The sequence below is a fragment of the Lonchura striata genome, chromosome 15 (assembly GCF_050655825.1).
Source record: "Lonchura striata isolate lonStrDom1 chromosome 15, ASM5065582v1, whole genome shotgun sequence".
Classification (NCBI taxonomy): Eukaryota; Metazoa; Chordata; class Aves; order Passeriformes; family Estrildidae; genus Lonchura; species Lonchura striata.
Genome location: NC_140717.1, coordinates 9,279,885 through 9,295,745, shown reverse-complemented (window position 1 = coordinate 9,295,745; position 15,861 = coordinate 9,279,885). Strand labels below are relative to the sequence as shown.

At 55.9% G+C, this 15,861-nt stretch overlaps 1 protein-coding gene across 4 annotated transcripts in view; it reads right to left on the bottom strand.

Annotated features, from left to right (window-relative positions):
- Positions 1–1,638: 1,638 nt before the first annotated feature.
- TBX1 (T-box transcription factor 1) overlaps positions 1,639–15,861 on the bottom strand; it is a 128,691-nt gene continuing 114,468 nt past the window's right edge. For 2 of the 4 annotated variants that reach the window (XM_085592704.1, XM_085592706.1), the window contains exons 2-9: positions 13,495–13,620; positions 11,847–12,309; positions 8,526–8,627; positions 6,949–7,120; positions 6,569–6,724; positions 5,114–5,181; positions 4,806–4,906; positions 1,639–4,053 (exon numbers count right to left, since the gene is read on the bottom strand). In XM_085592704.1, coding sequence (XP_085448830.1) covers positions 3,617–4,053; positions 4,806–4,906; positions 5,114–5,181; positions 6,569–6,724; positions 6,949–7,120; positions 8,526–8,627; positions 11,847–12,309; positions 13,495–13,620 — 1,625 coding nt within the window. In that variant the 3' untranslated portion in view covers positions 1,639–3,616. Of the gene's footprint in view, positions 4,054–4,805; positions 4,907–5,113; positions 5,182–6,568; positions 6,725–6,948; positions 7,121–8,525; positions 8,628–11,846; positions 12,310–13,494; positions 14,685–15,861 lie in introns of those variants that run through there. The other 2 variants (XM_085592703.1, XM_085592705.1) reach the window with 2 other exon arrangements.

Here is a 15,861-nt window from a genome sequence, read left to right as displayed (position 1 = left end):
GCCAAAGCAGTTGGTCCCCTGGCCATGGCCGTGTGTACGTGTGCTTGAGACTGGCTGAAGAGATGCCAACACCCCAGGATGCTGAGAGGCAGCTGCTGGGGACTACCTGCACAGTTCTAGCCAGAGAGTTATAGGGCCTCCCTAAAGACAAAGACTAAAGAGATCATCTGTGAAATGTGTAAAGAGTGTGCATGAACACTGCAAACACACAGGAGTTTCATCCCCATGCTCCTATCCTACATTGAATTGAGTCAATTCCACTAGCAAGGACAGAATAAAATCAAATGCAGAAAGCCATTTCTGAAAACTGCAACTGTCCTCAGTATCTGGGTTAAGTGATTAAGCAAAGGCCACCCTTGTTCCACCTGCATGGAACAAGGAACTAATCCTGGATTTATCCATTGAGCTAGGTGATGTGGTTTTCAGACCTCAGAAGCAATCACTGAACTCAGCTTGTACCCCTAGAAAATAGAGCTAGGTGGCTAATTTATTCTCTAGCCCTATTTGGAAAAGACAAAGGATGCTTGTAACTTCCACACCTGGGCCTGTTTTACAGGTGCTTTTAAAAACACACTTTGTGTGCAAGTGCTTTGTGTGACTTGAGGTAACCACAAGTGGAAGTATTGCCTGGAAATGTGGCCACCTTCTTTCCTAGAATGTGCCATGGACCTTGGTGACAGCATGGGCTGAATGAAATTTAACCAGACATGTAACCAAATCATACAAAATCATTTGTCAAATGAATCTACAATATACAGATAATGCATAGCCTATACATGACATATCCTGACTAACAGGCTGACAGGTAATATGACATTAGAATGTTACAAATTTTTCTGTGATTTTCAAAAGCCTTCTACTAGTCAATCTGCAGCAATATGGGGTTTTGTTTATTTGAAGTGGATTTTTTGTTGGGATAGAAAAATAACCCTTTTTGCTTTCCATATCTGTAACACTCCCATCCGGTGAGCCAGACATTATTATGGAAGGAGGGACACCAGTCAAAGCCCTGAAGAATCTTGATTTAAGGATTAAAACACAACATGAACTAGACTGCTAACATGCTTTAATGTGAACATGTCTAAGCACCTTGCATGCTAATGGACTAAATGCATGGTTAGAAATACCATTTTCTCAGACTGTAGCTGCATGCTCTCCTTCCCATTCAGCCTCAGGACTTCAGCAGTGGTTCTTTAGCACAGAACACAGAGCAGTGATCCTGAGGGCCCACTACCCACAGCTTGAAGTTCTGTGATTTTATCTTCTTCTAACAAATATAAAATTGAAATTCCTACAATCAAGGAAAGGATCTTGAGCCACTTTCATTAAGGGCACAGTTTAGTCCTGGCACCCTGGGTCATTCTATGCGTGTTTGAAGAGAACAGGTGCTTATCAATACAAACAGATCTGTTTTCACCTGGGAGCCCCAGCCTTGCAAACTGTTGTACTGTGATAGATTACCACAACCATGGGCACCTGTGGCAACCAGGGACAGAAGAGAAGGAGCAATCACCTGTGGAGAGTCACTGTTTGCTCAGAATAAGAACTCTCCTTATTTAAATAACTGCATTTTGTTGGGGGAGCTTAGATTTCAGGGCAGACAAACTGACAAATATACACAAATAATCAAACAAGAAATGAAGGAAAGAAAGAAGAGGAAAAATATTTATAAATGTCACTGTCCAATGTCTTTTCAATTGAAATAAGATTATCTACATATATCTACAAATATCTACATGTATCTACACTTTGCAGATATGATTCTTTGGTTGTCTTCACTTTTTTTCCTACACTGCAACTATCAAGAAAAAAAAAAAGGGTTTGTATAATCTTTTAAGGAAATAATAAATATAACAACTTCATTAAACATTTGACCAAAGCTTTGGCACTAATCAGTTTACAGATAACAAATCATACTGAAAATTCTGAAATAACAGCGGCAAAGCAACAGAGCACATCCAAGAGCCATTTCCCACTGACTAATAATAAGCACAAAGCTATTTTACATCAACCTTTCTGAAAACATTATGCTTTAGTCAGACACTAAGAATCTCACAATTCACTGCAAATGTCAAATAAAATACATATTTCTTGCACGAGTCTTTTTTATGGATCCAGATATATTTTTAACAGAAAAAAAATTACATAAAATATTTATGGTAGCTTGTATGCCTTCTTAAACCTTTCCAAAAAGGTTTTGGAAGCCCAAAGCCCACTGCCAGAGACAAAATAAACATTGCTATTAACACTGCCACCTGCACCAGGGAAAGAACATGTTTTAAAGAGTTTGTGAGTGAAAATGCACATGGATGAATAGATGACTTTAAAAGAAACAACTCCCATCTTTTAATGGAGTCATGTGGAAGAATTAGGAAAGTGTTCATAATACTGTACCCCAACACAGCTGAGGAGCTGCTCAATACCTTCTCTGAACACAAAGGGACTGCCTTTGGTGAGCATCCAACAAAACACAAGCCAACTATTCAAAACACATCACTGGAGAAACTCTGATGAACAGGGCCATCTTTTTAGCAGTGAGGAACGACTACTGAATGAAGACACTAAATGAACAAGAAACAGTACTTACCAGCATTAAGAGGGAAGATGCAGCAAGCAGGTAATAGATGCTTTAGAACTACTTGAGTTTGGGTCAGCCAAATATAAAGGGTGAGCCAGTTTGAGAAAAAGACCCTGAAGTCCCTTTAAAAGGCACCTCCATGAGAGAGTATTCAAGAGCTCAGGAAAGGATGCAGGAACGCAGAACTGTTAAGGCTGCCTGAGAAGCATGTGGGAAACACACAGCCTGAAATCTGCAGATATTCCCCCACCCACAGGCTGGTTTTTAAACCTTTGCAGGTATTGTTGAGAAAACAAGATGCAAACACAGCTGCACATGCTGTGCTCTTGGCCTTCTCAACAGCTCCAGAAAATGCTGCTATGGCTAAGGCACCCCAGTGAACCCCGAAACCTGCGAATGGGTCAGGGCAGAGGAGAAGTGGGAAATTTGTTCTGGCAGTAAGGATTCAAAGCAGTCCTTTAAACTAAACTCTGCTTCCCCAAGAATCTCCTCAAAGAACCACCTGAGCCACCTGTGAACCAGCCCTCGGTGTGCCCCGGGTTGGGAAAGGCTGACAGCGACAAGCGCAGGACGACACGCGGCTCAGGGCCCGGCCCACAGCCCCTGCCCGGTGCCACGTACAGGCCCGCGGGCACTGCCCACGCCGGCGGTAACACCAAACCTCCATCAGAAGACCCGGCGGGCGAGTGAGAGGGGACAAGTCACTTCACCGCTGCCGCCTCACCGTCCTCCCACCGCATCCCAGCCGCCCGACGGTCCTCGGTGCCCGGCACGAACGGAGGCGCGGGGGAATGGGGAGATAAGGACATATGGCTTCATTTATCAAAGTGCAGCCGCGGGTCACGCCGCGATGGAGCTCCCGGCGCCGCCGCCCTCACAGCCCCCACAGGGCGGGGCGCGGGGCGGGGCCCGGCCGCCGGCGATTGGGCTGTCTGGCTGTCCATCAGGTCACGCTGGCCAATCAGCTCACTCGTAAGGCGGGAGGTGGGGAAAGGCGGGAAGGGGGCGGGCGGTGTCTCTCGTGCCGCCGGTGCCCCGTTACCGGGGCCCGTAGTCGTAGCCGGCGGGTGCTCCTGCCGGCGAGTACATGTTGGCAGCCGCCGCCGCCGCGGCCGCCGCGTTCATGTGGTGGTGATGGTGGTGGTGGTAGCTGTGCCCGCGGATGCTGGGGAGGGGGTAGGGGGCGGGCCGGCTCTTCGCCCCCAGGTAGTGGTCGTAGGCGGCGGCCGCCGCCGGCGGATACTTGTAGGGATGGTGGTGCAGCGGCTCCGACGCGGCGGGCTCCAGGCGCAGTTCGTGGTGCGGCGGGCTGGGCCGGCCGCCGCCCGCCCCGGCCAGCGGCACCAGCCCGCCGCCTCCGCCCGGCAGCGCCGGGCTGAGCACGCGGGACATGAGCTGCTGGTGCGCGGCCTCGGCCTGGTGCAGCGCCGTCCCGCCTGCCTCCCGCTCGAACTCCCGCCGGCTCTCGGCAGCATCTACGGGGGCAACGGAGTCAGCGCGGCCGCGCCCGCGGGACGCGCACCCGCACACACGGGAAAGAGGCGCGCGAAGGGAAGAGCGCGGCTGCGAGCGGGGCGTGCAGCAGCGGCATGCGGCAGGAACGGGGCTGGCGGGACGGGACCTTCTGACTGCGATAAATGGAGTTGAGTTGACTGACAAGCTAGTACACGCCTGACATTTTTGCAATTGTGTAACACTAAACAAACACAGACTTCCCTTTATTTTGCAGACCCGCAGTGCGTTGGAAGAAAGGCCTTCGGTTGTCTTTGCAGTTGTTTGCTCTGGGTAATGGAAAAGCAGTCAATGGGCAGAGGTGCTGTTCGACCTGACTGCAGCTCCTGAATGGAGTGGGTTGGCCCTAAGTGCACTGCCGAGGCGCATTAAAAGGGCAATGCGAGAGGGAACCTGTGGCCAGCACTGCATCTCTGCCTGAAAAAGCTGAGTTTGTTGCTAAAAAGTCGAAAATGGGACTCTAAAGGCAAGGGGCTGTGTTTTTTAAAGCAGCAAATTTTCTCAAGCACACAACAACAGTAAATGTTGTAGTCCAAGGAAGAATTAATTAGGCTATGAAGGCAGGTATTTTTCTTTAAAAAATAAGTGGTAGCACAAAGCTCATGAGCTATGGGCTGTGCAGCACCTTGGTGAGCAAGGCTGGCCTCAAGCATGCATGCACAGGCTGTGCAGGCCAACAGGGAGATGGGCTGGCCCGGCCACTGGGGGCTCTCACCTTTCTCTGTCCCATTCTGGTGGGCTGGAGAAGAGACTGGATTCCGGGATCTGGCAAAAGCGCTCATGAGAGGAAGAGGCCCTGGCCTGTGGTTCCTGGGCCTGGAAGAGGAAGGGGAGAAGTGATACAGAGTTGCTGGTCCAACAGAATGAGCAACTGGAGTATTGCTTCTCTGAGCTGCAGCTGGCAAATGGGGCCCGATACAGTGTCCCCCTCCATGAAACCTTTGTGCAAATGTAAGCTGGGCAGATGCATGTGAAATAGGGTGAGTGGAGTTATTGCCATAATCAATAAAGGCATATCCTTACCAGTCCTCAGGGTCACAGTCTCTGAATCCTTTGGCAAAAGGGTTGCTTGCAATCTTCAACTGCGTGATCTGTAAGAAGAAGTGGCAAAATGTTTCAAAGCAGCACACAGGGCTCCCTGGCCAAACAGCGAGTGTGTCCCTGAGCAGGCTTTGGGACTCAGCAGTGCTTGGTGTAACAGAGGGGATCCAGGTGGCTGGTGGAGCTAGGATGTTCTCTGCCACAGAGCACAAACATGTGCTTTCCCTCTGTTAGAAAATGCAGGCTAATATGCTACCTAATATGAGTTCAAGGTGAAGGGAAAGGCAGTTTGAGTTGGCTGCAAAAGCTGAATAAATGCACTTGTAAGAAAATGCCACATTATATGGGTCACCACTGGAGCAGTTAAGACAAATCACTGGATAAATCATACTTATGTATTTATTTAATTCACCAGGGAGAAGGCAGGACATTTTCTATATTTAAGCAAATCCACGGATAAAGTATGTGATTGTGAGTTTCCGGAATGGGTTGAAAAACAAACTTTAAGCCCCTCAGTGACAGTTCCAGCCTTAGAGGTCAAACTGATAGAAAGCAGGAGAGAAAGAGCAGCTGTCCGGAGCCATCAGGCAAATGCCAGCTGGGGAGGGACTCCAGAGCCCCTTAAAGGCACAGCCTTTCTCTGGCCTCGCCGCCTCCACCGGGGCGAGGTGCGGCCCGACCGCAGCATCCCGGAGAGACCTCAGGTCTCAGGTCCATTTGCTCGGACACACTGCACAGGGTGACACTTGAGCCGGTTGCTCAGGGACAACCCCGGGACACATCCCCGGCCTGTGCGGCATCGTCGCGGAGCGAGGCGGTTCGGAGCAGCACTGAAAAGCCCCCGCTATGAAATCCTATTTCCACTCGCTGCTGGGATTCCTGCTCTTTACATTACAGTGATGCGATTTAAAGGAGTAATTGGATTAACTGCTGCCCAGAGATCCGCATTAGATTGGGGTGGGGATGTTGTGTTTCGTTTTGTTTCGTTTTTAACGTAAAATTGTATTCTGAGGAGAGATAGACCGCTAGGAGCTTAAAGAAGTAAAATCGCCGATTTATCCAAACAATTTGTGAGTGACATTTCACAGCGGGAAACCTGTAGTTTCCCCACTAGCCCCAGTCTCGGCTTTACATAGGTAATGAAGTCCCCCGGGCGGGGGGGAAGCTGGCGATGGGGCTAGAGCCCACGTCGCCTCCTTGCCGTACACCGATGCAGTTCCGCGCAGCTCCCCGGCTATCGGGTTCCTAGCGCTGCCCGGAATGGGTTTAGCAGATGGGGAGGAGGGGGTGGGAATCCCGCCGCCATCCCCGCCGCCGCCGGACACCCGGAGCCGGACGAAGGGGCTGAGCCAGCACCGGATGCACCCGCACCCATGGTACCTCCGGAGCGACCCCAAGCCCCGCTTTCTGTTGCCCCGAGCTCCGCTGCTGCCTCACCCGGTGGTTCTGGTAGGCGGTCACTGCCGTGAAGCGCGTCTCCTCGAAGACGAAAGTTTTGAAGTTCTCCTCCGCGTACTTCTCGCTGTCTTTCCGGGGGTCCACGTAGACCACGTGAAAACGCGGCTGGTATCTGTGCATGGAGTTCAAAATGATCTGAATGATAAAACGAGCAAGGAGACAATGACTGATCCAGGCGGAGCATGGAGAGAGGAGAGCGCGGCCCCGGCCCTGCCGGCTCCACTGCCCGGGACAGCCGCGGGGCTGGGGCAGAGCCCCCGGCGAGGGGCGCGGGCAGGGTCACCCCACGGGAACCACAGCGCGGGGAGTTCCCACCCCGTGCAGCCCCGTGTTGGACATCTTCTCCCGGGAACACTTACATGCCCGTTGTCATCCAGCAAATTGTTGGTTAGTTTGAGCTTATCGAAGGAAACGATCTGCTTCATCCACTGCGCCCCTTTGGCCGGGGAATCCGGGTGGTAATGGACTCTCCCGGGGGTGGCGGGGTCGGCTTTGCCGGCCACCAGCCAGGAGGAACTGTGGAAGGCGTACCTGCGGGAGGGGAAGGCACCTCAGCCGCGGCCCGGGGCTCCCGCCCGCATCCGTGCAGCGGCGCTCCGAACGACTGCAGCACCCCGCGCCCCGCAGAACCCGGCCCGGGACAGTCCCCCTGGCCCGCCGAGGGGGAAGCACCGCCTCTCCATCACTCCCGCTTCCTACGGCCACGAGAGGAACGAACTCTTTTCTGCAGCCAGAATTGCTGCGAAGGGGATATACTATTTTATCAGGTCGGCGATGGAACTGTCGTGAGAGAGATCTGCAGGACGGAGGAAATTTATAGCTAACCGTGTAGATTTGGGAGAGAAGCCACAAAAGCCTCCCCCTTCCTCTAAAAAATGGGTGAAAAAGAACCCTCTATACAGTAATATTCTCGCTTTAAGTGAAGAGTGGAAAGTTATGCGTAGATTAATAGCAGATTCAGAATTTAGCAGTCTTGTTTCATGCTTTCAAAGTACATATTCAACAGTAACATTTAAAACAGAGAAACCAATCTTCTATACACGTGTTTACTTTAAAAGCCAGTGTTTGCACAGGGGGAATTAGACACCATTGGACTTGAGCAGAAACATTACTTTTTAAAGATATACTCAATTGGATGTTATATATCCTACTTCCCTTGACAAGCAAACATTTCTAGGACGCCCTGAGAATTTGGATATCTGTCTAAATATTTATATATCAGACCCTGCGATTCCTATGTGGGCTGCCTGCTCGGCGTCATGATCTGAAGCTAAATACATAATGCGCTTTTCACTGTCTTAAAATTAAAGGGGTTCCAAACCAGACCACATCGCTGCCTTGTGAGTCGACAGTTTCCAAGGCCTTCCTACACTGCCGCGGGAAACAAGGGCAGGGTTTTGTGGCTTGGGTGGCTGGTGCCTTTCCAGAGCACAAAACCCACTCTCTTCACCCAAGCACCCAGGAAGCTCCCCAGCAAGCATGGCACAGCTTTGGGACATGCACTGAGGGGCTACAGCATTCAAGGAGCACCGAGGGAATTTTTGTTAAGTGGCAAAGGGTGTTTGCCGGTGGAGACGTGTAGCAGTACAACAAAGAGAGCTTTTCTGGGCAGGACAAGGCAGCTCCTGCCCTGTGCCCTGTGGAAAGCTGTCCTTCTGCCCATGCTGGTCTGGCCCCAGCCACCTGTGAGCCTGCTGCAGAGGCTGAGGGGGCCCTGCAGTCCCGTGCAGCCGCTCCTGGCCCCAGACTCATTGCAAGAGTGTGAAACAGACCCCAGGTCAGCTGCATCCCGTGTCCCCTCCCTGTCTCGCACCGACAGGTGTCATGCCCAGGGGCACATCCCGAACTCCCGGAGGGCAGGAGCAGGGGTAGGCAGCGACCCACCAGCCCCTACGGCTCAAAGAACCACGAGACAGGCCAGGTATTTGTTACTTGCCGGTATCGCTTGTCATCCACCGGGACAAAATCCATAAGGAGCATGTAATCAGCCATAGGGTCCATCCCGAATATCTTCACCTGGAAGGTGGGGAACATGCGCCTGGCACAGAGAGGAGAGACAAGTGCTATGTTGAGGAGCAGCAGGGAGCCCCGAGGGGCCGGCACGGGTTTCTTCCCCTCCAGCTGCTCCGATACCCTCCCAGTTGTGATGATAAGTCCTCTCGCAGAAACCACTGGCTAGAGGAAGAGGCAGATATGCCCAAGCTGCACGGGGAGACCGGCTGCCGTGTTCCCCAGCACTCGGCAGCATCCCGAAAGGCGAGCCGGGGGGGTCCTGCCTCTCCCACTGGCTCCGGGACCCTTCATGTCAGACACCCGAAATGCCCCACCGCGATGGAACTGAGAGGACAGGGGGAACAAGAGCATCCTCGGCCTTTGCTGTGTGGAGACCAAGTGAAAATAATTTCTTTCCCATGGTTTCCCCATCATTTTAGCTGACCTGACTGGAGGCAAATGCAAGGCATTACTCTGTCTGCGGACCTGCACTCAAGCCTCAGGAGTCTCAGGCAGCCCGTGGGGGTCAAATCTAAAAACTCCAGCCAACGGCACGAGGTGATCGAGTTCCCACCTGTGCCCACCAAACTGCCCGTTTGAAAGCAGTGGTTACAGCAGCAGCCCCTAGGGCCAGCAGGAGACCTCTCCCAGCCCAGGGGAGCAAACGCTCTCCCTCGGCGGGCAAGGACTAGAGGGCAACAGGGGTGTCCCAGAAAGCTCTGTCCCAGATCCACTTCATTGCAAGAGCCCGGTCGGGCTCCCGCCCCCCACACCTTTGCGGACGAAAAGGAGAGTGGAAAGGAGCCCAGGGATCTGGAGCTGGGCAGGCCAGCCCCCGCGGCTGCTCCCCCAGTTCTTCTCTGCACAGCACCCCCGGGAACCAAAGCTAAGCCCAAACGTGGATCCCACGCTCAGGGAGGGCACGATTCCTTCAAGGGGCTGCAGTACAAATATGATCGGTGGTGGGCTAAGGGAAGGGGCCGGGATGGTCCACCCATCCCTCCCTCCTGCATCTGCACACACCGCGACCCGAGCCTGGCCCGCAGCTCCCCGGCTGGACATGCCGAAGGTGTGCCCTGGAGTCGGGGCTCGTTATGGCTTCATTTTGTTTTACAGAATAGTAAACCAAGTGAGCGACTATGGGCAATATTTCGTGAAGGGTGTTTGCAGCCATTGAAAAACCAAAGTCCCAGCCGGCCCCTGAACAAACAGCCCGATCAAACCCGGACACAGAGAGGCCCCCCGGCTCGCTCTCGGGGCACATGGCCGGACCTGCACTTATGTGCCTCTTCCCCTCTCTGAGGGCCGATGGGTCAGCGCGCCTCTGGCTCCGCAGCTTTTCCACATCGGGCCCAGCACTGCCGGGCTGCATCGGGTTCGGGCGGCTACGTCTCCTTCTCTGTAAGGCTTTTAGCAAACTCTGGAGGACGTGTTCAGTCACTAACTCTGTTACTACTATTTTTAAATGTGCAAAAGCCCCCATTAGCTCCAATTCCGGTGTTTCTTGTTCTAAAACTTAGTTTTAAAACAAACAACCTGAGATGATAAGACCCATCTAGACAAACAGCAGGACCAGCCCAGAGGTGCTGGAAGAGAATAGGCTTTGCAGTGCCCTCCCCGAGCCTTTTCCTGCTGGTTTTACCCCGTTTTCTCCTGTTTTTACTCTCCTGTCTGGAGTTTCGACTGTGTCATAAAGTAAAAAAATAAAAGGGTGGGAGGAAAGCCCCCGATTCAATTCGAATTGGTTATTTCCGAAACATTTTGAAATGGGGTATTTGCAATCTTTTCGCTCTTCTTGGAGAGCTAAGAAAGCCAGATCGAAGAACTCCTGTTTGCAGAGAGCCTCCGCCTGGAGCCTGAACGACCTTTTCCGCTAAGGAAAGCAACGCCGAGCCCGGCGCCGGGCTCAGGGGCCGCGGCCGGAGACTGCGGGCTGTGCGACCCGGCGCCGGGGCAGGCACCGTCTGCGGCAAATTCCGCCCGGGTCCCGCAACGCAGCGCCGGCTGCTTTTGCACTGGGCACCACTGTGATCGTTTTATTTTAGGAAATTGCTAATATTAAAAAAAAAAAAAACCAAACAAAAACAAACCCAAAAACAACTTAAAAGGCCACTGCGTACATGTAAGTTTTTGGTTTTGTTTTTGTGTTGGTTTTTTTTTTTTTTTTGCACTCTCGGGACCCTCAGAATCGCTGATGGGAGAGCGGGAGCGCACGGCCGCGGTCACAGCTTTTGCCAGACCGTTCGGAGCGGAGTCCGACCCTCTCCCGCGGCCGGCCATCCCGCCGCAGTCAGCCCCAGAGTGAAGTGAGAGCGAGCAACGGGGGATTCCTTAATTTGTTTGTTTTTCTTTTCTCCCCCGCGCCGGATCGCTTTAAACCAAGGGAGGACTCAGAGCCTGGACAATTCGCAGCTCTGCCGGAGCCTGGCGGGGAAAGCCTCGTAGCTCTGCCCGAACCACCGCGGCCGCGGCGCTTCCCGGGGATCTCCATTAAATGCAGTAACTAACAACTGTAATTGGGACTCCTCTTCCCCCCATATGTTTTGCTCGTTCCTAACGTGATCGCATCAGCCGCTTTCTTTGTTCCCTGCCCAGGAGCGGGGTCCTGGCCCCGGAACCGCGCCGCAGCGGCCGGAGCAGAGCCAAGAGGAGCTGCGTTCAGCCGGGCTCCTTACTCAATAATTGGGAAACGCAACAGCCCTAGAACACGTTTCAAGGTGCAGAATTAGGGTCTGTTCGAATCTCTGCCGGAAGGAAAACATCTGCCCGTGCTAAGAACGTATTTAGCAGGTTTTGTACAGTTTGTGTGTTGTTTTTTTCCTTCCCCCGTATCGTTGCTGTCCGCCCCGGGAACACAAACTGTTCTCCGTAAACACGGAACGAAGTCCCGTGTGGGGTCACAGCCGAAGGCGCCTGGAGGAGCACAGCGCCCTTTTAAGCGAGAGTGAAACACAGTGCCCTGCCTGCCGTCCTCCGCACGCCTTCGCCGTCAGCCCGCAGCAGCAGCCGCGCGTTCTTCCGCAGCACCGAGGCCTTCGGGCCGCAAGAGCTCGCAGATTTCGCCCCAGGAGAAGCGCAAGGATCAAATGACGGCGACCGCTGGGCCGAGCCGCTCCGCGACTCCCCCTTGGGCAGCAGCTTCAATCTCCCCCCAAACTGATAATTCAACCACTCGCATCGGACTCTCCCGCCCCGACTGGCCTGGGAGCCCGGGTCCGGAGGGAGCGGCTGGAGAGCCGGGGCCGCTCGGGAGCTCCGCACTGACCTGCCTGCCTTGGTGACGATCATCTCGGTGCCCAGCTGGTTGAACTCGTCCCACAACGCCTTCATCTCTAGTTGGACGCTCACGTTTGCCACCTTCGGGTTCTTCTTCACCGGCGCCTTGGCCGCGGCGGCAGCCCCCGCAGAGCAGCCCGAGACTGCGTTCGGCCCGGCAGCGGCTCCACCGGCGCCCTCGGGCTGCTCGGGGCCTGGGGGCGGCGGGTTGGTCCCGGCCGCCGCCGCCGCCCCGCCGAAAGGATAGCCGTGCTGGGGCTGGGGCGGCGGGTGCGGGTGCTGCTGAGCCGTGCAAGGCTCGTAGTGCGGCGGCTCATGCTGTCCGTACGGGTCCCCCGGGGAGGGGGAGAGGTGGTACCCCCCGGAGGCGTTCAGGCTGCTCAGGCTGTTGGCCGTGAAAGCTGCAACATCGCAAAAATGGGACAGCTGGGTGAGCCAGGGGCTGGAGATAGCTGAAATCATTCCAAAAACAAGCGGTCAGGGCTCCGCTCCGGCTCCCGCTTTTCCCCCCAGCTCCGCGCCGCTCCGCGCGGCCCCCGCCTCCGCACCGGCTCCGCGGGGTGCCCTCCGCCTCCTCTCCTGCCCCGCGCCCAGCCCAGCGGGGCGCCTCCCCCTTTCCGCTTTGCTTGGCCCCAGCCCCGCTCCCCCCGGGGCAGGCGGGGAGCTCGCTGCTCCCGCTGCCTGCCTGCCTAGCTTCTTTTTTTTTTTTTCTTTTTTTTTTCTTCTATTTTTTTTTTTTCTTTTGCAAACCCGAGAGGTCTGCCAAGAGCCTCGGCGGTGCAAAGCCCGTACTATCTCTGCAGGCCTCCCTCGCCACACATCACTTGGGAGAAAGCAATCTCCCTCCTTTCACCCCCTCTTCAAAAAAAGGTAAAAAATAAGCAAAACAAAACAAAACAAAAAAAGAGGACTGGAGAAACGCAGAGAAAGAAATCGGCTCTTATTTCCGTGTAGCTACGCTGCTGCAGGTAACGTCCTTCATTCTGGAGCCGCGGGGCTGCGGCTGACAGGGGAAGTTGGATCTGTTTTGGCAATGCCCCATTCCTTCCATCCCCGAACGAGAAAGAGGAAGAGGCCGGGAGCAGAGCAAAGCTCCGGGTCCGCGCCGAGGAGCACCGGGACGAGCCCGGCTGCGCAGCCCTCGGCCGCCGGCCCGAGAGGGCCCTGCGGCTCATGACAGGCCGTCCGAGGAGCGGCCGGCTCCTTCGGATCCCCTCCCATGCTGAAAAGCTTCTCGAGGTCCCGGGGGTCTCTTGCGTTATTTCCGACGCAGCCCCCAGGCCGGACAGGTGGGGACAGAGCCGGTGGGAGCCGAGCCCCGGCCTGCCGGTGCCTCAGGCACGGCCGGCGCTGTCGGGGATGCTTTCAGCACTCCTGAGAAGACGCGAGTCCCAGCGGCGGAGCCGTCGAAAGCAGCTACCGGGCCACGGGCAATGCCTTTCTCTAAGGGAGGGCTACAGGGGCTCAGGCGTGCCGGGAAGAACGGCACAGCGTTCTCCGACCGGCTCCGCGGGCAGGCCGCGTTTTGTGCGCTGCCCCTGGCCTGGCTGCCGGCACGGGCCGCGTGAAAACCCTCGGATACGCGGTGGCCGGTGGTCCCGTCCCCGCAGCCCTGCGGGGCCGAGCACGGCACTCACCTTCCATGTCCCTGGTGACGGTGCTGAAGTGCATCTTCTGAGGGCGGCAGCCGGGGCGGGCGGGCGCGCTGCGGCCGCCGCGGCGCTCCTCCAGCTCTCCTTTCCCTGCTTGCTCGGCGGCGGCGACTGAAATCAGAGAGGCGATACTGAAAGCATTTGCCTTGGGAGACAGAGGGCTGTTTTCGTCCATAGGGGAGACACCAATGCAGGAGCAGCAGGCGCGGCAGCCTCCCACCACGAGCCCCCCCCTCCCACCCCCTTACTCCCCTCCTTTCTACCGCACCATCCAGGGAGGTGCGAACGAGACCCCCTCCTTCCAGACCGGGGGGGAGGGGTGGGGAAGGGAAATAAAAAAAAAAAATAAATCAAACAGAAAACAACCTAAACCCTCTGCCCCCTCGGGAAGGGCGTTGGGGAGCAAGAAACTTCCCCGGGTCCTTTTGTAGCCAGCACTGACCACAGCAACGGCGGACCGAGCTCTGTCAGCGAGATGGGACCGGGGGGCAACAAATAAATAACCCCACGAATTTCTTTCCCGAAATGTCCATTTCTCACCACCCCCTCCCCTCCCCGCAATTCTTTCCCTGCGATTTATTAATTAATTTTCTGTCTTCCCTTCCCCTCAACCACCACCTCCTGCTTCTGCCCCCCTCATCCCCTCCTTTTCTCCTGCACGAAGGGAAAGTGTGTCCCTTATAGGCGCTTTCCCCATTCAGTGGCTGGGAGGCGTCACATGGAAGCCGGGGGTGTTTGCCTGCAGAAGTGGAGGCGACGGCGGCGAAAGCGAAGTGAAACTCCTGCAGAGACGGTGTCAAAGGGCTGGGGAGGCCCTTCCCCGCCTCCCGGGCACGGCGAGCGGCCGCCGGGGAGGGATGGGATGTGCTGCGGGGCGGGCGGAGGGGCCGGCGGTGTCAATCACGGCGCCGGGAGCCGACCGACGGGAAGGGAAGAGCCGAGCCGAGCCGAGCCGAGCCCGGCGTCACGCTGCGGATGTCCGGCACCGAGAGAAGGGATTGCTCTTTTCCTCCAGCCCGCATGCACCGTGGGTCTGGGGGCGGCCCTCGGGGCTCGGTGGCCGCGGGGACCCGCAGTCTGAGCCGCCGCAACGGGCGGGGTCTGGGCACGTCAGGGTGCACAGCGGGTGCAGGTACTGCCGGCCGCTTCTCTCGGATGGGACCCCCTTAGCCCCGGGCCACCAAACTCTCAGCCAGCGCCCGCCAGCGTTCCAGCATTTCCTTCGCCAAAAAAAAAAAAAAAAAAAAAAAAAAAAAAACAAAAACACAAAAGCGGACAAAACGGAAAGCAACGAACGAGGTGGCAGGCGAGCTCCTGCCCAGCCCAGCGTGAGAGCCCGCTCCGTCGGCAGCACCTGCACGGCCCGTCTGGGCCGGGAGCCGCGCCCGGTTCCCGTCCCTGCCCCGGCGAGGACGAGGCGCTACTCACCGCCCGCTACCGGCCCCTCGGAGCGCCGCGGCGTTCCCCGGGCCCTTCCTTCGCATCGGCGCGGGGCACGGCGACGCGCCCGCCCCGCCGGGTCCGGCCCGGCCCGGGTACCAGTACCAGTCTCGGTCCGCGCCCCGGTGCCGGTCCCTCCGGGCGGGTAGCTGCACCGAGGTCCCGGGGAATTGCCCCGACGGGGCGGGCGGAGCTGTGGGGCGCGCCGGTGGCTACCGTCGCGGTGGGGGTTGCATAACCCGAGCGATGCGCGGAGAGCCGGAGTGAGCAAGCGGGTTATATATAGCTGCCCTGTCTGTAGCCTGCGGGGCTTGATTCTTCTGTTGAAATATTATCTTTGGATGTGGTAAAAATATTTGCAGAGAAAAATCTAGACTACTCTTACATATTTGAGCATATGTTCCTGCAGCTAACGGCATAAGGGCAGAGCGTGACACGATCGCTGTTTTGTTTCTTTGCTGCTGCTGCTGCTGCTGGCAGCGCGGTTCCTGGCCGGGGCAGCTTCTGTCGCGAGCTCAGGGACACGCCACGGAGAAGACAGTCCCGGTACTGACCCGCGCTGCTCACCTGGCGGCAATACAAGAAGGAGGGGAAGGGATTTCGTTTGGGCACCCCGGGGCAATATCGGAGGAAAGCGAGGAGCCGCGGGTGTGAGCTCCAAGTCGCCTCCGGGAACTCAAGGGTTGATGTGAGCGGGACGCTGATGCCCCTTCCCCGAGGTGTGCTTGGCTCTGGACAGCCTGTGCTCCAGGAGGAAAGAAAATATTCCCCCTGGGAAGCAAGAAAACCCCCGAAACCAACGCCCCAGCAGAGTTTGGGGTTTCAGTCCCTGCCTTAATTGCCCGCACCGTTTCCCAGGTTTATTCCTTTCTCCTTTCTTGCTCCTTACATAAAGCTCCAGCTGTAAGCGGC